Here is a 22,681-nt window from a genome sequence, read left to right on the forward strand (position 1 = left end):
ATCATAAATGTGCTCAACAAATGCTATACCCGCATCAGAAGTCGAGCGACCTTTAGTAAAACCGAACTGTTGAGAATGCAATAGTTTATTCGAGTTAAAGTATAACAACAATTGATTAAGCATGATTTTTTCAAAAATTTTACTTAATACAGGCAAAATAGAGATCGGTATAGACCGATCTCTATTTATATATAGACAATTCAACAATTCTATAATTGTTTGGGTCATTTTTATCACCGGACTTAAATAATGGGATTCCTTTACTTAATTTTAATAGATCTGGAACAATACTAAATTGTATACATTTATTAAAGATGATAGCTAAACAAGGAGCCAAGTCGACAATTACGTTGTTAATAATTGTAACTGATAGATCCCATAAATCGCTGGTTTTTTTAAGATGAAATGTTTAAAATTATTTTAATACATCGTACGGAGTTATCCTCTCAAAAGAAAATTCTAACTCATTCTGGGGAACGTAACACTTAAGTAAGTCTAAGGCGTCATTTGGTGACGCATTAAGTCCTTTAGTAGTATTCAAAGGAATATTAGAGAAATATCCTTCGATTTGGTTGGCCACATCCAAATCTTCACTTACAATATTCCCTTTTATATTAAGGGTTAATTGCCCTGCATCAAACTTCATTCTGCCTGTCTCCGAACTTATAATATCCCAAGCAGTTTTCATTTTATTTTTAGATTTTAAGATTCTACTTTTAATATGCAACGAACGAGCTGTTTGACAAACTTGTTTAAATAACATGGAATATATTTTAACACAATTGAGAAATTTATAATTACGATTATATTTCTTAAGTTCATATAGCTCATATAATTTATTTCGACTTATATAGATACCGGTAGTGGCCTAGTCTGATAACTGTATTTGATCGTTTAGATAAAAAGATTTAAACTGAAATATTTTATTAAATTCGTTATCAATTAATGTTAAAAGTGAATTATATAAAAAGTTGGGATCGTGTGAGCTAAAATTCAAATTTCGAAGGTTGCATTGTATAGCGTTATTGAAGGTAATTAAGCCTTTGAAAGTAATTGGCCTACAAGTGATTTTCCGTTTCTTTTGTTTTTCTTTTATACCTATTGACACCATTTGGCCACAGTGATCCGATGTTAGGTTTGACAAGATTTCCTTATTAATGGCCTCACAATTACAAAACACGTTATCTATACAGGTTGCGGAAGTTGCCGATATTCTTGTAGGTTCAGAAAACATATTATTTAGATTGAAGGACCGAAATAAATTTATGAACCTTGTACTTATGGAAGATTGCACTAAAATATCAATGTATTTTAACATCTATCTCCACAGATAACACCATTCTTTCGACCAGTACAAACTCGCTTAAGGGCATCCTCCAGGACACATTTAAACAGATTAAAATCTGATTGTGGAGGTCGGTACACGCACATTGCTATAGTATGCTCGAGTTCCACACATGACAATTCAATAGTGCGCTCTATGGAAAGATCCACAATGTCTTTTTGGTCTTTACAGTTTATATTCTGCTTTGTGTATATTAATGATCCTCCATGTTTAGCTGATTTTCTAAAGAACGCACTTGTCAATTTATAATTGTTAATAATAGGCGGTAGTTGATGTAACAAGATCCAATGTTCTGTTACACAAAATATGTCAATATTGAAGTACTTTAAAAATAATTCTATTTCATTTTCTTTGCTGGATAAGCTCTGTATATTCTGATGTACAATATTAATAATATATTTACAGTGCTTATCCGTTGTCTTATTACCTAGTTTTTTAATTTATTATTGTTAGTAGCACAACTACGTAAGCGGACTGGCAATTACAATTTATTGGTTTATCATAGATAAGCATTTATTTATTAGAATATCTATTCGAATTTATGTAACATATGTTGATGCTCTTTGCACTGTAACCGATGAACCTTAGGTATTTAACCTAATTGCTAAGCACACCGCTCTAGACTACGTAAGCATATAATTATACATTATTAATTATAGCATTTATAACATTAGATAAAGATATAATTATAAAAGGTTAATTTATCCAACTGGAAAATATTGATAAAAGAAGATCAACTTGATACATCGACGTGAAATGTAATTCATATATATTCTAGTTACTTTCTTGTTTGAAATTTAATTTTACGCATAAACTAGTTTAGTAATTTTTTCAAATTTAAATTTTAGTAGTTGTAGGATTATTTAAATATAATAATATATTCTTCTTATTTTTAGTTTCATATGATGATGTTATATTTAATATAGTATGAAAATATAGAGCGATCATTGGGTAAATATTATATGTACTTGTAACCGTGAAAATATATAATGAGAATATTTAAAAAAGTTACGGCTTATGTAGTTGTACGATACTGAATATTAATTGTGTCAAAGATAACAGTTTATATAAACAATGAGTGATCTAAATAAAATATTTATTGTAATAAAAGTATCATTATAACAGCAATAGGTATCTGTTTAAGAACATATTTAACGTTCACATATAAAAAAATATATATTATATATTATCATATAAAAATTGCAGGACGATTATAATTCATAATTGATAATAAAATGTTGTTTTTTGACTAACAAATTTACATCGAACCTCATTTTTAAAATTGTTTCTTAAAGTTAAAAGAACATAACTATTACTGAATGAAAATTAAATTAAATTATCAATCAATGAGCGCTTAATCTACATATGGTTCACAAAACAAATGGTTTTAATTATTTACGTACGAAGCGAGATTACATGAATTGTACTATTGATGTAGCGCTTGGAAATCACGTAGTGATAACTAATGGGAACAGGGCTTATGGAGAAAACTAACGTACATAGTTACTAGCGGCGGCGCAGTGTGTTTGATTGTAACGAGTAATATCGGAATCCAAGTGGGAGTCGATGTGCTTGCGCAATGAGGTTTCCGTACAATATTTAAATTGATTATTTACAAGATGTTGTAGTACAAACAATAAAAACGAAAATCAATAATTATTTTTTTTAAATCACGGTTTCCTCGTAAATTATCGCCACGGCGTAGGTGCGCAGGTAATCTTTCAGATCAGCTGCCGATGAGATATTATAGTGTACAAATTTGTTTGCAAACTCAGGTGCACTTGCTATACCCACACCCTCGTAGTCCTTTGTAACAACAATCTGAGACGCCCCGAGAGTCTTCAGGTGCACGGCCAATGGTTTTAAATGCTTTCCGAGGGACGGAAGTGTAACATTCTCGACTTCTTAACTCTGGCCGCTCCACGTAGCATATGAATCTGTGACTTTCGGATTTTCAGCTCAATAAGTAGTTAAAAATATAGACATACCCGGCTCATTAGGGGAACCGGGCAGTGTGGGATTTTTACCCATCTTCGATACGGATCGGGGAGCGGACTCTCGGCTGTGGACCCCAGAACTCAGTTCTGCATCAGCGGCCCTTTAGTCACTGCTATTGTGTTGTTCTACAGGTTTAGGAATCTCGTTACCTTCTCGATCCTGGAGGTTGGCTCTAGCAAGTTGTCATCACTATTAATATATTTAATAACTATTACCTAGAACCTTGGAAACTTTAGTATAGCTATTTCGCAGTAGAAGAATTAGAGACTAACGAACGGTAATAAATAAAGGTATCCGTAGATAATCGTTGGCCATTAATTAAAAGTTTTATCCTTAAGAAACCCTAAAAATATATTTAAATCGACACAACGACATTTTAATCTACAAAGTATAAAAATCTTATCAAAGATAAACTGGTCACGCAGTGGATTAAATTTATCGTTAAAATGATAACATCGATCGGATTATGAGAATTTAAGGCAATTAAAAAAATTAATTATTTTTAATGTAATGCATTTATATTTATGAGTAATACAGGCAGTTGACGATTCATATATCATTCGTATTAAAAAGTAACTTCCGAGTTTCTTTAATTCCGATTTTTTATCTACAATTTACAATTCTAACCGATGGTAGCCTTACACTTAAACATAAAAGCAAAGACAACTTTTTATTTTTATTTAACGAGATTAACATAGGTCCATTTATATTTGAAATAATGATGTATATATTTACTTTATCTCAGATATTAAATAATATAATAAATGCACACAATTCAATTCAGCGCTAACAATCTTTAAATACTGATAAAGCAAATAGAAAAGCAATGTTCATAATTCCGCTAATCTAAAACACAAATAAATATAATATACCTATACCTAACTGCACTATATTGTCATAAAGTATAAAAAAAAAACAAAAGCTTTCACTCTTGGGTTCATTTTTCGATCCTAAATAGCTATTTTAAATAAAGAGTATAAAAAAGTGTGAATTGGAAAATTCGTTTCGTGGGATAAATTATAAAGTGCCCTCGTAAACAACTACGCATTTAATTATTTCATATAAAGGTGTTTCATAAAAAGACAAATACAATTAAATAATGATATTTAAAAGTTAAACTTTAATTTCATGTTTCGTATATGTTCTTATAGTTATAATAATTACTGGAAAATAGCCTTTGTAGTAAGAATTTACTTAATTTTGAATTGCAATTAAACGAAATGGTCTTATTTAGTTTGCTCGATGTGTAAACTAAGCAAAACGTAGTATTGCTTGTAAAATTTAACGAAATACACCGTACATATTGCATAACATATACCTATAATAAAATATTTTCCAACGAAAAAAGCACAACGGATTTTATTTTTGGATTATATTTTTACGTACTTAGTTTATTATTACTTTTATGAATAAATTTTTAGTAACCTATAATTATTTTTTTCATTTACATGAATGTTTGTTTATAAACATTTTGCAATTAAAATAATATGTATTTAAAATTGCAATTTAAGCGATAATATAAAAATGTGTGTGTAAAGATACTTGTATAGAGCTGAAGGAATACACTTTTAACAGTTCGAGAAGGATCAAGCATCGCTGTTACTATTATTTCTACTTTAACACATTACCTCAATTAGCTATTAATTATTGTAAGGCGCTTTTAAATTTAATAAAAAGTATACATTTGGGCGTTATAACTTTCGTTAAAACATACTCGTGCTATTTGTTTTAAAATTGTCCCCTAAATACATAAATATATTTTCGTGAGGTACTTTATTTATCCACTACATACATTTTGAATATTTTCCGCAGATAAAATTTTTATGTCACTAAAAATTTACGTTTATTTTACACTTGTCACTTGTTCTAGAAAAATGCAGATGTCAATGAAATTCAGTTGAAACACTTAACACTTTATTGAGACGCTAACGACAATTTATAAACAGATAAAAAGTATTAATAATAATATTGATAGGTGTTATCGCGACACATGTAACGAAGTTAAAGCCGACACTGACGGTCCGCTTGACCTCAACAACCCGGCCTCTGTCGACACTGCTAATCGACATCATTGGTTAATAGGACCCATTTATTCGGGCATTATTCACTTAAACTTTACAACTTATTTTGAATATTTATATTGTATCTAACTATGCTTAGGGCTGTTAAGTGTTTCATGTCACGCTTTTATCGATGTAGCTTCGATTTTCTGTTTTCTCACTATGAAGTACTTCTCTATGCCCCAGGAAATCGCAGTGAGCCATGTAAATATATTGAGACAATGTAATATGACAGTCGTGGAAGCACCATCCTTTATCCAACCTAGAAGAAAGCAGTTTTGTTATTACACCTTTTTAAATTCGGTATTTTATAAACAAAAAATATGTTAATATTTATATTTTTTAGAAAATCTTACCAACAACTGGTCCCAAGGTTAAATAAACAACTCCAGCTGTTAACAGTTGTATGCCGGTAGCACCTGGCAGCTTATGTAGAGGTACATGGGTAGGAATTACAAGAGCCATAAATACTGTTCGAAGACCCTTTCCAAAGCCAATGATTATTGCCACCATAAGTACTACGCTATAATCTTGACAATAAGCTAGTACTGAAATCGTAAAAAACAGTTCTTAGTATAGAGATTTGGCTTAAAATTTTATTATTAATTAAGAAAAATATAATTACCTACTCTACCCATGGCCATTGATAAGACACCGAATAAGAAAAAAGAATTGTTATCCCATCCAATCTTCCCAGCTACAAATGGAATACAAAATCTAACGCAAATATCTACTCCCGCTAACAGTGACATGAAGAAAGCTACTTGAGGTTTGGTCATCCCATAGTCGCCGAGTATAAACGGCGTCAGTATTGAAAAGTTTAATTCATTAAAGTTAGCCAACGTAATGCCCAACATTAGGTTAATAAATGTAAAATCTTTAAGAAGATCCAAGTCAAAGAACATTGCAACCTTTTGGCAGAACGTTAGTTCATGGTCTTCGGCTTCTTGATCTTCTTTTTTTGGCTCAACTTTTTCTTCGAAAACGTCATCCTCTGAAGGACTATTTACAAAAAGTTTGAACTTATTCGATTGGTAATCATCTTCACTTTCTTTTAAGTATTGCTCTAATTTTAAAGAGGCTTGCTTAAGCACTTCACTTTCATAATTAAAGTTATTAGATTTCCTTCTATGCTTCGTGCGATATGACTGGTTGCTGTGATTGTCTTTTAGATACTTTCGTTCTTCTGATTCAATTTGATTCTTTAATGATATATTGCTATGATTATCCTTGTGATATTTTTCGCTATATTGTCCATCCATTTTAAAAGATTTGAGACTTTTTGTTCCCGCTAAATGCTTTTCTGCTTTATCTGCAATATATTTTGCTTTTTCGGGATCTATTTTTTCTACTACAGCTTTTTCATCTGCTTTTAAATCTTGAGGGGCTTTTAATGTTGGACAATCTTCTATTTCTGATTCTTCAATCTGAGTATTAAGTGTAATTGAAGTTTTACGTTTGGGCTTATTTGTTTGTTTGGATTCTCGATCCTGCATCAGAGCGCCTAGATTAGCGGAGGAATTTTTTTTAGATTCATTTAGATATAATGTTGATGATTTTCTTGATCGATTTTCTAATAAATTAGACATAGATGGTTTTTTTGAATTAAGGCGAGATGTTTTAGCAGATCCTTCTCTGGAAGAGAGCTTACTTCGGGATTGTCTTGATTGACTAAAATAACCGTCATTTGCTCGTAACATCATCGGCACTCCTGGATCAGTTATTTCATACCCAGGCGTCACTGGGTCATCTTCATTATACAGATACTGACTCGAAAAAAGACTAAGGTTTTTTATCTTTGATACTTGACTGAAATATCCACTTTCCTCAACATTTTTATCATTAGGTAAATTGTCTGTTTGTGGATTTGGAGTTATTAATCGCTCCTCATCTTGATCTTTAGAATCTGTAGATTTAGAATGCCATTCCACAGGCTGTAGTAAAAGAGCGCAAGCCACTGAATGTAACGCAAATCCACTTATAATAAAAATCGTCCCCGTTTCGCCAAAGGAAGCAAACAGTGCAGTTATTATATGCGGCCATACTATTGGACCTAGGCCTGTCGTAGTCCATGATAATCCCGTAGCTAATCTTCTTCTATTTCTCCAGTAGGTATTTAGAGCTAAGGCATTGGCGGAACTGCTTATACCATATCCAGCACCTGAAAATGTAGTTAACATATTTTAAATTAAATATTCGACGCTTAAGGTTTTATTAAACGTTTATGATTTATTCAATGTGCAGGTATGAATCCGAATCCAAGTGTTATTTTACAAAAAATAGCATTCAATTTATTTTGTAATAGAACTTCTACGTTATAATTTTAGTAAATAATATATTAATAATTAGGTCATTTGTATTTTTTTGTTCTGTACTTACCATAGAGAATTGAGAAACATATCAAATACGTGATAAAATTGTAGGAAAATGCGGTTAATACTAAAGCTATGAACACCACAATCGTTCCAGTTAGTGATACTTGTCGATAGCTGAAGATTTTAAAGACGGGGCCATTAGCTAATCCTGTAAATAATACATTGTTTTAAATATAAAACGAATAACTAATAAACTATGACCGGAAATTAAAATTATAACATAAATTATTTTCATTTAGTTAGAGTCAGAGCGTATTAAGCAAATATCAGTAATTTGATTGGTAAGCCGCATGATCGGGCTAATAAAAATCTAAAGGTTTTTAGATTTGTGTCTTTAAAATTCACAATAGCATCGCCTTGAGTTTGCCCTCATAGGTCATATTTCCGCCAGGGCAGTTATTGTATGCAGTCGGAGATTTCGTTTGACGTTACTTTTGGCATTCTTATAAATAGAAATGAACTATGCGAGTTGCCGAAGAAAGACCACAGTGGCGTGCATTTGGAAAGGCCTATGTCCAGCAGTGGACAAATATCGGCTGATGATGATGATGCACAATAGAGGTTAAACAATGTGTGATCATTAAAACACCATGTTAGAAACACAGTATATTATCATAAGTGTCTCTCAACCCATAGCTATGAGTGTGACTCATAAGTACTATGATTAATTATTTTTAGAATTCAATGTTAAAAATAGTAAGCAATCATATTACATGTCAAAATAACTGAAGTCACATAGAGAACGAGATAGACCACAAGAATAAGTATAAACTGAAGATCTTGGGTACCATTCCAGACCACTTCCAATCAATTTAAACAAAGCTTCATTAGTCTTTATAAGTCATCTCGAGCTCGTCGGTGAAGGACAACGTCGTAAGGAGACCAGTATCGTATCGTATGTATGCGCATAATATCCACCATATAATTCATACAGAGTTGCGTGGATGAATATTCTCCAAAACTTCATTTTAACTGAAGTGAAGGATTTTGCCCTCCAGTGGGACAAATAAGAGCTCTTTCTGTACATCTAACTGTACTGTAACTCTTAAAACTGATGACTATGATTATGTGAAATAAAATTGTAACGCAAAATGGAACAGCTACTTAATAAAAAATGTTTATAAATATATATGTGTTTATAGATTACATGAAATTGATATTCGCTACTATGGCTGTAGCAGACCTAATGGACAATCCTCTGTTCTGATGACCTTGGAGGACAAGGAGAGTCTATCACGATACGTTTTATGCTATTATTATTCATTTTTATGTTAATATTATATGTAATTTAAATACTCATTTTACACTAAATTGAAATGTTTTAAATAAAAACGGTTTCAGTAAATATTTTATTTCAAAATAGTTCATGATATAATGATAAATTAACGTATAACAGGATATTTTTTAAAGTTAAAATAAACATTTAAAGCCATGTTTATTTCGACTATTTAATACCTAGTTCATTATTTATGTGCGATTGTTCTAGCTGGAATCGTAGATTATTATCGACGTCACAATATCTAAAATTGTGACTGAAGAAATTCTACATTTAGGTACGGTCTACGTATCTTTGGCACAATGCCCGATCATTAAAACACTGAAGTGCCGGTATGGTATCAGAGAGTTACCATGCGAGGCGCGTCACGCACCGACGCAAGAGGTCAGCGCGGCATTCATGTTGATGATGGTCGTCGTCTCCGAGCTGGTGATGCCCAGGCGGGAAAATTTGTCCCGGAACAGCAACCCAAACTGTTGTAGCATAGGCAGCGTTGATAACTAAAATAGTACCATATTAAGTGTTAATTACTTTGCTGAATAAAAAATGTTTTTTCAATTAAAGTTTAAGTTTTTTTAATGTACTTAAAAGTAAAATGACAAGTCGATGGACTGGGATAAAACACTTAAGTTTGACCTCAATTAGGATTGTAAGATGACTTTTCATTGCCAATTTACTATTTAACAATAGGAAACAAAGATATAGATTTTTAATTTTGTATTTTATCATTATAAGACTAGTATTTAAATAAAATAAAATGTAAATTATCATCATCATAAAGGCATTAGTTAAAATTTGATATTATCTATGATTTCACGTTTTGTTAATTTCAAGGATAGCCTAAAAACGAATTTACACATCGCCCTTAAACTTTACATCGCCTGCTTATCATTTATCAGTAAATCATAACAAAAACAACGTCTAGACACTTCTAGACGCTGTATTTTGCATTTATGATACCTCACATCGGCGGTGAAGGAAAACATCGTGTTTAATAAAATGCCACATCCACCAAATTTAAGGGGAGCATCCAGCAAGCGTGATCCTAAACTTTCTCAGCGGGACCGCGGAGTTGTTATTATATTTTTCATATTTTTATTTAATTAGATAGAATTAGACTGACTTTTGTCAGGTACTAACTACGTTCCTGAAGTACAGATTTAGAATAATACGTCCAATAGTTTATTGTACTTTGTATATGTTTGTACAAACATAGCAATTTAAAGCAATTGCTTTGTTCCATAAATATTACACGTAGAAGTCGAACCTCTTGTCTAATACGCGCATGTCTGATAGATATAACTAATATATTCAAGAGCATTCTATGAATTAGTTGCTCGCAGTCGCATACTGATTTTAACTAAACATAACTATATAATATAATCAATGGAAATATTCAAACGCATATATAAATGAATTTAAACATGTGTTTTTTAAGCCAGGTTGAAGATAATTTGTATAACTATACAAATTTATCACGAGAATATAACTTTTGGAACTACACCTTAATCTTTATATCTATAGAATTTATGTCGCGATTGTTAATTTTTATGGCGTTTAATAAATTTTTTGTAATTGTACGTGCATGTTTGAAATGACTCAGACACGCGTCATTTTAGTTCGTGTTGTTAAAACTTTTAACAATGAAAGAACTTTACAAATAAGTATTATATTATGTAAATAAATAAATACATCAACAAGAAAACTTGTCGTACATATATTTAATTTATTTGATTTTTGTGCGTCCATCACGTGAAAACTACTGAACTTATCGGTATGACATTATGGCCAATCTACGCGGAATCATCCATAGACCGTTATAGGCTATAATTTTTTGGAATTTGTTGATTCTTCCCCCCTTTTTTATTTAATATCCAGCGAAAGTATAACACCTAGTCCTGTTAAAGAATAGGCGTATGATGTGGCTGCGTTAGATAATATATTGTTAAAAGTTAAATAAATGACCAGGAACACAACAGAAAAAACGATCGAAGAGCAACTAATCATCACGACTAAACCACGCTGTAGGTATTTACAATGCGTTGATCCATAAAACATTAGTTTTTATTATATTACCACTCGAGATAATTTTTTTACGTCACCTTGAACGTTTTTACAATTTATTTGATATTTCATATTAGTACGTCTACGGTTGTGAGTTGTGACACTTAAAGATAGGATTTATTAATACATTAGAACAGGCAATGAACACTGCGCTTTTCATGGCCAGCCATGCTATATAAACTGAGAGTTAGTTTAGTCAAATTTCAGATTTCATATCGTGTTATTGGAAATTAAAAATCATTTTATAAGTTTTAGTAATTGCATTAAACTAAAACAAAAAAAAATTGTATTATTTCCTAATTTAAAAATTTCCAAAATATTATTTAATATTTTTAAGAATCTTGTTTATGTGTTTTGTTATGAAACATTTAATTTTAAACAAATGTGATGACAATTTATAAGCCAATATAAAATGAGAATGATTAATATCGTGAGATTTTTATTAAGTGAGTCATTTGACTCTAAAACATAGACAATAACTTACGTTAGAAAATCCAGCTGCAATAACGATCATCCATCCCCAACCGCCATCCGGGGGAATGAAATCTCCATCTTTTTTTATCTTCAAATTCAATTGTTTCGGTTTATTCATCGTCTGTAATTTCGTAAAAAACACTAATGTAATTAATCAAGCAGGGGACATCGATAGTCTGTCGACTTGAATACAATACATCTACTTCAAACCGATACGAGCCGGTTTGTCAGATCTGACTTGTAGAACGTAACCGTTTAAAATGATAAGTATTGATTGTACGCGTTTATTAAATGGGACAATTATGATAGAGATAAATAATAAATACTATACGAAGACGGTTAATTGGGGTACTCGGATTCTAGAGATAGTCTTTATTTGTACAGGAAATTCTTATCTCTATGACATTTCCATGGTTTGTCTGTTTGTACGTTATGAAAATATGATATCATTTGAAAAGATGTCGGATTATCTTGAATCTTTTAATTTATTGCTTATGCATATATTGCATTAAGCATACATTACTAAATAAACAACAGTGACGTACACGGCTCAATAATGACGGATCAGCATATAAAATTATCAGAAAAGGTATTTTTATTTCACGTGATAACAAAAGCAATAGTCCAATCAATCAAATAATTATTGCGACCTCGTCATGTGCCGCATTTGCAGTTTCGATTCATTTTAAATATTAAAAAATTAATCGGTTCGAATTCTATTTTTAAATTACCTTGAAAAATTGGAATTTTCATTCTAATTCATTTGTTATCATATATAATCATGAACTGTGAATGACAAAACATTCTGCGGTCCCCATCGGTAGCAAGTCCCAGCCCTGGTTTGGTCGTTTCTGAAAAACGGCTTCACGCCGAAAATGGGAACGCTATCAAGACTGGGCTGGCGCATCGGCGTCTCGTGATGTAAATGCCAGCGCATTTAGAAAGGAATATAACTCTGCCTCTAGATCGTAGAGTAAAGTATCGATAGAGTACATTGGCAGAATTGGCGAGAGACTGGTGCGCCTCCCTTCAGGAACACGTGCGTTCTGGTCTCTCGCTAAGGCTGTCTTAGGGAATTTCTGTCAGCCCTCTTTTCCATCTTTGCACAGAGACGGTGAGTCATTGGCCCATACAGCGAAGGAGAAAACTGATCTTTTAGGCTCTCTCTTCGCTGCGAACTCGACTGTGGATGACCGAGGAAAGTCACCACCAACAATCCCACGGTGTGATACCACGATGCCGGAGGTTTAATTCCGGCAAAGTGCAGTTCGTAAAGCACTTCTTTCCTTGGATATTCATAAGTCGAGTGGATCCGATGGCAACCCTCCAATCGTGCTACGGACTTGTGCTTCCGAGTTGGCGCCGGTCTTAACGCGTCTTTTCCGGCAATCCTATGCATTCGGCGTCGTCCCGAACTCCTGGAAGACTGCTTTGGTGCATCCGATCCCTAAAAAGGGCAACCGCTCAGACCCGTCCAATTATAGACCTATAGCCATCACCTCCTTGTTCTCCAAGGTAATGGAGTCCATTATAAACTGCCAGCTCCTGCGGTACCTAGAGGAGTACCAGCTGATTAGCGATCGCCAGTACGGTTTCCGTCGGGGTCGCTCAACCGGTGATCTTCTAGTTTACCTTACTCATAGATGGGCGGAAGCAGTTGAGAGCAAGGGGGAGGCATTAGCAGCCAGTCTGGACATAGCCAAGGCCTTCGATCGCGTGTGGTACAAAGCGCTTCTTTTGAAGCTTCTTTCCTATGGGCTTTCCGGGAAATTACTCAATTGGATTACCAGTTTTTTGGCAGATCGGAGCATCAAGGTCGTTGTCGACGGTGCATGCTCCGACTTAAAATTCGTCAATGCTGGTGTTCCACAAGGCTGCGTTCTATCACCCACTCTGTTTCTTCTGCATATCAATGACTTGTTGCAAATCAGTAACATTCACTGCTATGCAGACGACAGCACCGTAGACACCTCATACACCGGCCGTGTTAATATTTCTCGGGAAAACGTCGGAAGAAAACCGGAACAAACTTGTGTCTGAAATTGAGTCTTCGTTAAACAAAGTCACGAACTGGGGTCGGCTAAACCTAGTCCATTTCAACCCCAAAAAGACGCAAGTTTGCGCGTTAACTGCTAAAAAAACACCATTTGTCGTATCTCCACGATTCGAGAACATTCCGTTAGCCGCCACAGCTAGTATCGGAATACTTGGCGTCGATATTTCGAGCTTCGTTCAGTTCCGCGGTCAATTGGAAGGCAAAGCCAAATTGGCATCAAAAAAGCTCGGTGTACTCAGCAAGACAAGACAGTATTTCACGTCGGCCCATCGTCTAAGACTATACAAGGCGCAAATTCGGCCTCACATGGAATACTGCTCTCATCTCTGGGCGGGTGCTCCCCAGTACCAGCTCCTTTCATTTGACCGTATCCAACGTAGAGCGGCTAGAATTATTGACGATCAAGCCCTTTCCGATCTGCTTGATCCTTTGGCTTTGCGTCGAGATGTTGGATCGCTCTGCATCTTCTACAGAATTTATCACGGGGAATGTTCCGAGGAATTGTTCGGATTAATCCCGGCTGCTGAATTTCACCTTCGGACATCTCGTCAAAATTCCAAATATCACTCGCACCACCTAGATGTCCGAAAATCCACAACAGCGCGATTTTTAAGACATTTTCTGCCTCGCACACCACTCTGTGGAACCAGCTTTCGCCGACGATTTTTCCGAACCGATACGACTTGGGAACCTTCAAGAAAAGAGCGTACTCTTTCCTGAAAGGCCGGCAATGCACCTGCAAGCCCCCCGGTGTTGCAGGTGTCCATGGGCGGTGGTAGTCACATTCCATCAGGTGAGCCTCCTGCTCGTTTGCCACCTATGACATAAAAAAAAAGAACCTTAATTTTAAGCATATTCGAACCAATTAATTAAGCTAAAATTTTGCACTTACTCTTTGTACTGATGGCAAAACGATATAAAATATATTTTTTTTGTTAATTTAATTTTAAATTTAAGACGTTTTATTCTTGACACGTTTTAAAAACTTCAAGTAATTCTTCAGTAACTAAAAATACATAAGATCAAACGTGATATCATGGAATACAATGAATAAAAAATATAAATAGTATGTTTATTTTATGTTTATAAACACTTGTCTGTATCATATTAATATAATCAACACGTACTTCTCTATTTGTAATATAGACGTTATGGAACAATATATAATAAGCTATGTATAATTAGATACACTAATTTGAAGTCCAAATAACGCATAAGTTAAACTTTGATTAGATAAAAATTGTCACACTTACGACTATCAAAATGTTTCAGACAACAAACAAATAAACTCAGAGAGCATACCGCGAAGGTATTTCTTTCTCAGTAAAAAAGCTGTTAATTGCATACAAATTTTATTATCTTATCGTATTAAATTATAACTAGCTAGCCCTTAGTCTGCTAATATGACGACACGACACAACATAATGTTCCGATATCGTGTTGCTCCAGATGGAATAGCCACGTGTTTATGGGCCTTTGTTTTATATGTTTTGCTTAAATCGACATAAATTAAACATTGTGAAAAGGTAGAATGGTTACAATTATCTTTATTTTAAAACAATAGCATTGTTATTGAGGTTAACCGCCTGACTAATTCTGGGGTCTTGCGGCGGTATGGCCGTGGATCTGGAGCTGTTTGGTTAGATCGACGAAAAAACGTTTGTTAACAATTGTCTGTTCTTGACAATTAACATTTGCAGTTGTATGTTGCGATGCAGACAATTCGTGTTTCTTTTTTTTTTATTATTCCTCTGATGGTACCTGACCGAGGCCTACAGTCATTCTAACAGTTCACATTCTCACGTTTACCATCCCCGACACGTCTGCACACCAACCGATTAAGATCCTTTATAAGCAATTACACTGACATAATTGAAATTAATTATGTTAATATTATATTAATTAATTAATGCGCAAATCAAATATACAATGTATTCGTTCTCATGGCTAAGCGCTAATCAATATTCCCGATGTTTATAGAATATATGTTGATATGACATTTCGTATGCTATACGTGAGCATCATATATCATAAATTGTGGAATCGCAGTATACGTATACATTTTGTATCGAGTACCATGTATGAGTTGTAAGTATATATATTTATTTTTGTGTGGGATTCGATTTTCAAATAATTCGATATAAATATAAATAGATTATTACGTCTGGTTGAGTTTAATAGACTTTGAACTTTGATCGATCATTATGAAAGCAAGCAAAAAATATATGTATTTTCTTATGGAAAAAATTGGGACTTGAAATCTTTATCATCTAAGGAGCACCATTAATTAAAGGACACTCGCAAAACATACACTAAATTATACATTTGGATTAACTAAAGTTGCATGAGGAGTCGGCCCCATCGCTATATCAGGAATCACATCCAGACAAGCTTTCGGCAGATAAGTGATTGTAATATATATATGGGAAGGGGTACAATGATTTTAAATTGTGAATACGTAATATACTGCATATATACGTAATATTTCATAAATAATAGGTATTTACATATTAAAATAACGTGAAAAATGTTAACAACGACAAAGTTTAATTAGTAATAATAAAACAACAAGTTATAATCCTTAATCATATTTTAAAAACGGTTAATTGATTGCACAACGCACTAGAAGATAATATTAATCTTGTCAATCTTACTATAGCTAGTTAATGATTCTCAAGGATTAATGCTACCCACGTGATAATAATAATATATTAATACCTATATTTAATTTATTTTATTGAAATGAATGATTCAATTTTATGATATATGATATTATATTATAAATGCGAAAGTTACTCTGTCTGTCTCTACGTTACGCTTTCATGTACAAACTGAACAGAATTTAATGAAATTTTGTTCGTTTTTCGCCTAATATGTGAACGAAGCTACGGGCTACAACAAGTTATGCTATACATCTATTCATTTATATATGTTCGGGTTAATGCGTTTCTTAACTAAGCAAAGTCAAAATCATTATTATTGTTTTTTAATTCGATACCATTCCAGTGTTGTACTTTTATACAAATATCAATAACAATGTTCATAGGAAATTAAATCGTATGAACGATCCGTGATCCGCAAACAATACGTACAAAACAAGCATAACATTTCATATTTACCTATGAATAACATTACCACCGGTTCGGAAAGAATCATCATATACCTGAGATCCAATTCTACTTATTTATAACTATTACGACACGCTTCCGATTCTATTTCGATTCAAATTCGATAAAACTGTAACTGGATCGTGTTAGTAGAATAGGAAAACGGTTATACGGTAACGAATACGTTAAAATTGATTAATTTCGTCCAATTATTTCCATCGAACAAGATCGTTTTATTTAAGGATTGTCATCTTTAAAGTAGTTACCATTCATCACAAATTACATCGCCAACAACAGTAGGTACTTAGTATTTAGTGTCCCGGTTTTAAGCGTAAGTGTAACTACAAGGATGAAATTTGTAAGGGATGTTTAATATATCCTACAGTACCAACAGTGGCAGTGGTGATCACTTAACATCAGGTTACCCATTTGTATATAAATTGTAATTGACAGGTTATTTGAACTTTACAGATTAAAATATTTCACCGTTTTCTCGAATCCTGTTGTAAAAGCGTAAACATTATTGGTGGTAGGGCTTTGTACAAGTCTCTTTGGGTCGGTAACAAACACTTCCGGTTCCGGTTTGAAGGGCGAGTGAACCATTGTAACTATAGGCACAACGGACATCTTAGCGCCCGAGGTTGGTGGCACAGTAGCGATACAAGGAATGGTTAATATTTCTTACAGCGCCAATGTCCCGTCCGCCTACTTTCATGCACAAAAAAATACATTATGCTACTAAAGTACTAACACCGTCGAGAAGTAGCGGTTGAGAAGTAACGAATTCTTGCAGATATTAATAGTATCTAGAATAACTTATTAACGTACCAATACTAAAATTCTAATAAACTAACTAAGAATCTTTCATATGTTTCCACGCGATAGATCCAAATGATTCTAAATAATTTTATGATTCATTTATTAAACATTTAATTCGTGAATAAAATATTGTCATTGTCGGATGCACTCGGCCACGTAACGAATAGATTTTTTAGCATTTAAATATTATACATAGTTTTTAGACTTTAAATCTTATTCCATAATGAATGTGTGTGTATGTAGAACATAATAAAACTTTTGCAAACAACGTACCTTTGTCAATAGGGTGCTAGCTACATAATTTTGTTGGCGTAGATTTTATCGTTGGCAAAGCACGCTAACCGGCGCGTGATCTCATACTGACACACTATGGAAACATACTCGTTAGTATAATCAGCGTTTAATGCAACAATAAAATAAATACAAGTTTCCGCTAATAACTTAATCATTATTTTATAATAATCGATTAGTCTTTAATATCTATATAATAAAACTCTTGTACTGTCTCTTCGATTATAACGAATATCAATGACGTAATTAATTAAAGGTAATTAAGTAAATATAAAACGGAGTAATATCACAGACAACATATTATAATAGTTTGATATGACCACTAACGTAAGTATACTGTCCAAAAAGTAGTATATTGATTTTAATTAATTCATCGCAGTTTAAAATATTAAGTGTAATACTCCTTATCAATTTAGGTAGCTAAATTCTGAACTATAGTGTAGCATTGATTAGTTTTTTCGTGCATAACTTTATCAATGACCTCTTGTTATTTTGTCATGATATGACAAAACATTAATACACCTTAGCAACTGCCTAAAGATCTTTTATATTCAACTCCTTAAGAGCGCACTTAAAATAGTTTTACAGTTCCCGTAAAACGTTTCGTTTACGTTACTATTCAACTGAAAATTATATATAATTCTATAAAAAAAACTTCCAAATAACACAAAACTCTAAGATGAAATAGAGCAATAAATTATTAATCAGATTCGAGCTCATAAAATGTCATTCTATATTTTTTCTTAAGTCAAAATACTTAAACTGCGATCATTAAGTTCAAATAATTTATATACAAATAAATTAAGTTATACTACGAATAATTTTTTTGACCATGGAACTCTGTCGATACTTCGGACAAAATAATTAAAGTTAAAATCCGATTGCAATATTGAAAATATTATTTAAAAAATAAAATAATATGAGCCGAGCCGCTGTGAGTTCGTAAAATAGGTCTAAGACTTCTTTATAGATTTGGGTGAAATGTGGCAAAGTATTATTTTATTAGAATACACCATTCAAACCGAAACAAAACCATACAAAAGATGAGAGTGAAGAACCTTCTGCTATGTGCTATAACATAAGATCTTGCAAATTGTATATACTTAGGTGGAAATTTAGTTCTTTTTGTTTATATTTCAAGCCACACTATAAGTATACACGGACATTTCGTATTCAATTATATATAATTTAAGGCATATAATTTAAGGCGGAGAGACAAACCTACGATATTTCCGATTTTATTCAGGCCATGGCCCATCGACCTGCATTAAAGCAGTGAGTTGAAATAAGATCAGAGTCCGTGATTTATGGGCTTACTTATATTTTGTTTAATATTATTTTATTATTTAAATAGCAATATTAGAAAAAAACATATTTGCAGCAATGTTTATCAAAGGCGACGAATTCAAACTACAAAACCAGAAGTTAATGAATATTCTTTGTTGAACTTTCAAAGAATATTCATTAGCTTCTTCTAGCTAGAAACACGGCTAAAGAAAAATAGAGAGGTAATTTCAAAAAGCTTTTACTTCAATAATCAAATGTGTTGATACAATTTTGTAAGCTAACATAAATTAAAAAAAAAATCATAATTAAAAGTGTATTTATGGTATGTTGCTTAACCAATAGTTCTATAATACCATTACTGTCGTTGTAATAAAAAAGATTATACTTAATAACTGATTTCAAAATTACGAATAATATATAACCACTCGTTTTATTGCTGATTTTTAGAAATTGAGTTGTAGATGACATGAGAAGAGAAAGATGACAGATGATTGCATAAAATATAATGAAATATTGAATTCGTTGTAGAAATAATAAAGGAACACGTTAAATTATTATATTTTTGCATATCATTTTATTCTTACACGATAGTGCGCTTTTGCTGGCGTTTCCGACCCGATAAAACATTGGAACCTTCAAGAAAAGGGCCTTATTCTGGGAGTTCTTTGAGCCCCTTACGTCATTAATACGTCATTTACTGTTACTTCTATTATTCATAGTAGACTCAGATGGTACATGGAACGTTTTGATACTCAAAATTGTTAACTCCTTCTTAAAGAGCATTCCAACAAGCAGATCTGAATTAGACGGGCTGGACGTAGTCGAAGATCTTTGCTATCTTCTAAAAAAGTTTTTTTTAGGGTTGTTATGACTACACAACTGTCCTTGACACCCCACGCTCTGTTTATACAAATAAATATTATGTAGAGAGCACAGATCGTCAGTGGAAAGGAGGAAAAGTGAAACCACCGAAGTGATACTTTTGAAAATTAGGCTTAAAGATGGCAATATGTATAAATTACTTTACGGTATACGTTCTTTACATCAAAGTGTTTTACGTTTATTACGTTTTCATATGAAATGAGACGTGTTCAAAAAAGCCAGTACGTCATAAATAAAATACTTGTAATTGGTGGACTCATTTTGGTATTTTGAAAGGCATTTTTAGATATAATTTTGCTGCCAAAATTTTCATTTCCAAATTTTTCTTTTATTTATTTATCTTATTTACATTTTATTTTAGAGTGTAATAAATCACTTTCAAAATACAAGAACTTATATTAATAAAAACTATTCTTCTTAAAATCGATTATTAATCGATTTTATATAATATATTCACATCAATTGTTCATTTACCTGGGCTACTAAATAAATTCAAACATAAAATATATTTACTTAAAGCCTAAATTGGTAGTAATTTAAAGACTAATTAAAATAAAATCGTGTAAAAAATCGATTGCTTGTTTTTAAAATTATTGTGATCATTGCAATTGTTTCTAATTATTTTACTTATAAATTATAATTTGAGATACTTTATTTTAATAATTCAATATGTTTAGGAACCGGACATTAAAATGAACTGCCGAACGTTGTTTATTCGCACAAAATAGTTCATAAAAGGTATAATGACATTTTTTAAGAAGATTTATAGTCAATATCGTTTATCACTACATTATAAATATTCTCGATAAGATATTCAATCGATTTTTTTCGTTCAATTTTATACTCACTAGATTCACATCTCTAGAAACTTCAAATCCCAAACGTCAATGTAACCATGCTACGTGAAAAAGTTTTTGTACTGACTTCTGACATCAAATGTGCAACAAGGATAAATGAAAACATATGAGAGAGAAATAACAAAGAGGTTATGGAAACAGAAACAGTTAGCATTTAGTACTCAAGAGATACATAACAGTGTCATCTTTTAAAATTTTAGTGTTCAGATTCTTTTTATTTTGTGAACGCGAAAGTATTCATTTCTTATCAATATATTTTTTGAAATTTAAAAATTATCAAAGAAATGTGTATTAGTTGAAGTTATAATAAAAAAAAGTTTTACTTACACTAAAGAGAAATACGTTTATTCAAAATAATTTAATTGAGATGGTGTTTTAAACTTATTTCGCAACGACGCTTATATGGGAAACATATTTCTTGAAACGGTAAGTACCCTTTGTTTACCGTATTTAATTAAAATTTAAAATTCGCCGATTTTACCTTGGCATATATTTTGTGCTGCACACATGTTTTTGTTACGAATTATTTACTAAATAAGTAACAAGAAACTTTATTTCAAATAGTATAATTCTCGGAAAGTTCATTTTTAAAAATCTAATGAGCGTTTTCAATCAGAGTTGGTGAAAATTTGCTTGTTTAAATGCAAATTTATTCTGTCTCTTACAAACTTGGATTTATCTAATAATAAGAATATATAATTATTAAAGTTTACGGTTAATGTATACTCATATTGTATATTTATACTAGTCAAAATATCTTAAAATTCTGGTTATAATTACTATTCGGATTATAATACATATAAAGTGTTATAAAAAATAATATCTATCTCCACCTGATTAGAAAGTTTTGTTGAACTAATACAGATAATCCAAATAAAACAATAAATAGAGATAACTTCTACTGGAGATAAAGATAATCTTGTTTTGTTTTAAATACTTTATCGATAGTTGAGTAAAGTTTTGCAACTAAATATAAAGGCCCACAAAATTAGAAAAGTGTATTAAAACATTTGAAATTAGTAATTTTGAACAATTTGTTTACAGAAATAATTGTAATTTCATAATGATGTATTTATTTATTATTATTTATGACATTTACACCTTTGAATAGAGGAGGGTAAAAACCTCCTCTATTGTAAGATTGCCGGGAAGAGATTGTTGTCTTAACAATAAAGCCTTCATCTTATTTGGCTGTATTTTATTATTAAGTATTTATTTGAGTGTAATCAATTAATATTTGCTACCCTTTATTAACACATTTGAGGTTTTCACAATGTACTATACTCTTCCTTTAATTTCAAGTGTTTTTTTCGTTCTTTATTTTATTTTCCGAGGAAACTACTTTAAAATGTTTTCTTACATATTCATTTCACATTCAATTCGTTAATTAGCACTGTTCTTATTTTGCATAGGTGAAATTGTCATAATGGTACCTCTCCCTTGTTAAGTTTAAATTTCCAAAAATCAGTTCCAAGTCAATATTTATTCTATATAATAAATCTATGTTCCATATTTAAACTTCCTATATTCATCAGGGCTATGCACTTGTTGTTAGTCAGGACAATTTTATGACTAAAGATAATTCATAAAATAATTGTTAAAGCAAACTAGGTGGTAAAGTAAATAGTTATCATTTATATATATTGTATACAATGAAATTTATTAGACCTTTAAAACATGAGTTCCGGTCAAAACAATAATTAACACAGGAAGTTGTTGATAAAGTAATTAAACTCACTATTTAATATATGCGTATACATAGAATATGACTAATGTACGACACGAAATTA

General features: G+C 32.0%; 2 protein-coding genes across 2 annotated transcripts in view; one reads left to right on the forward strand and one right to left on the reverse strand.

Annotated features, from left to right (window-relative positions):
• Window positions 1-5,244: 5,244 nt before the first annotated feature.
• Window positions 5,245-17,995, reverse strand: LOC135194234 (uncharacterized). The gene is made up of 7 exons (XM_064219470.1): window positions 17,848-17,995; window positions 11,603-11,713; window positions 9,428-9,554; window positions 7,783-7,926; window positions 6,029-7,564; window positions 5,760-5,951; window positions 5,245-5,665 (listed from the first exon to the last, which is right to left on the reverse strand). Exons 2-7 carry the CDS (start codon window positions 11,708-11,710, stop codon window positions 5,523-5,525), a joined length of 2,250 nt encoding a protein of 749 aa, XP_064075540.1. The 5' UTR covers window positions 11,711-11,713; window positions 17,848-17,995; the 3' UTR covers window positions 5,245-5,522.
• A 2,954-nt stretch (window positions 17,996-20,949) lies between these two features.
• The window catches only part of LOC113397167 (monocarboxylate transporter 9), a 51,956-nt gene continuing 50,224 nt past the window's right edge, over window positions 20,950-22,681 (forward strand). The window contains exon 1 of the mRNA XM_026635390.2: window positions 20,950-21,317. The gene's annotated coding sequence lies outside the window, so the exon portion shown is untranslated. The remainder of the gene's footprint in view (window positions 21,318-22,681) is intronic.

The sequence above is a fragment of the Vanessa tameamea genome, chromosome 3 (genome assembly GCF_037043105.1).
Source record: "Vanessa tameamea isolate UH-Manoa-2023 chromosome 3, ilVanTame1 primary haplotype, whole genome shotgun sequence".
Taxonomy (NCBI): domain Eukaryota; kingdom Metazoa; phylum Arthropoda; class Insecta; order Lepidoptera; family Nymphalidae; genus Vanessa; species Vanessa tameamea.

Coding starts and splice junctions, on each gene's coding strand:
- LOC135194234 (XM_064219470.1), bottom strand. CDS start 11,710: ATGAATAAACCGAAACAATTGAATTTGAAGATAAAAAAAGATGGAGAT. Junction 9,555..11,602: donor TTGCAGCTGGATTTTCTAAC/GTAAGTTATTGT, acceptor GTACTATTTTAG/TTATCAACGCTGCCTATGCT. Junction 5,666..5,759: donor AACCTTGGGACCAGTTGTTG/GTAAGATTTTCT, acceptor GCTTTCTTCTAG/GTTGGATAAAGGATGGTGCT.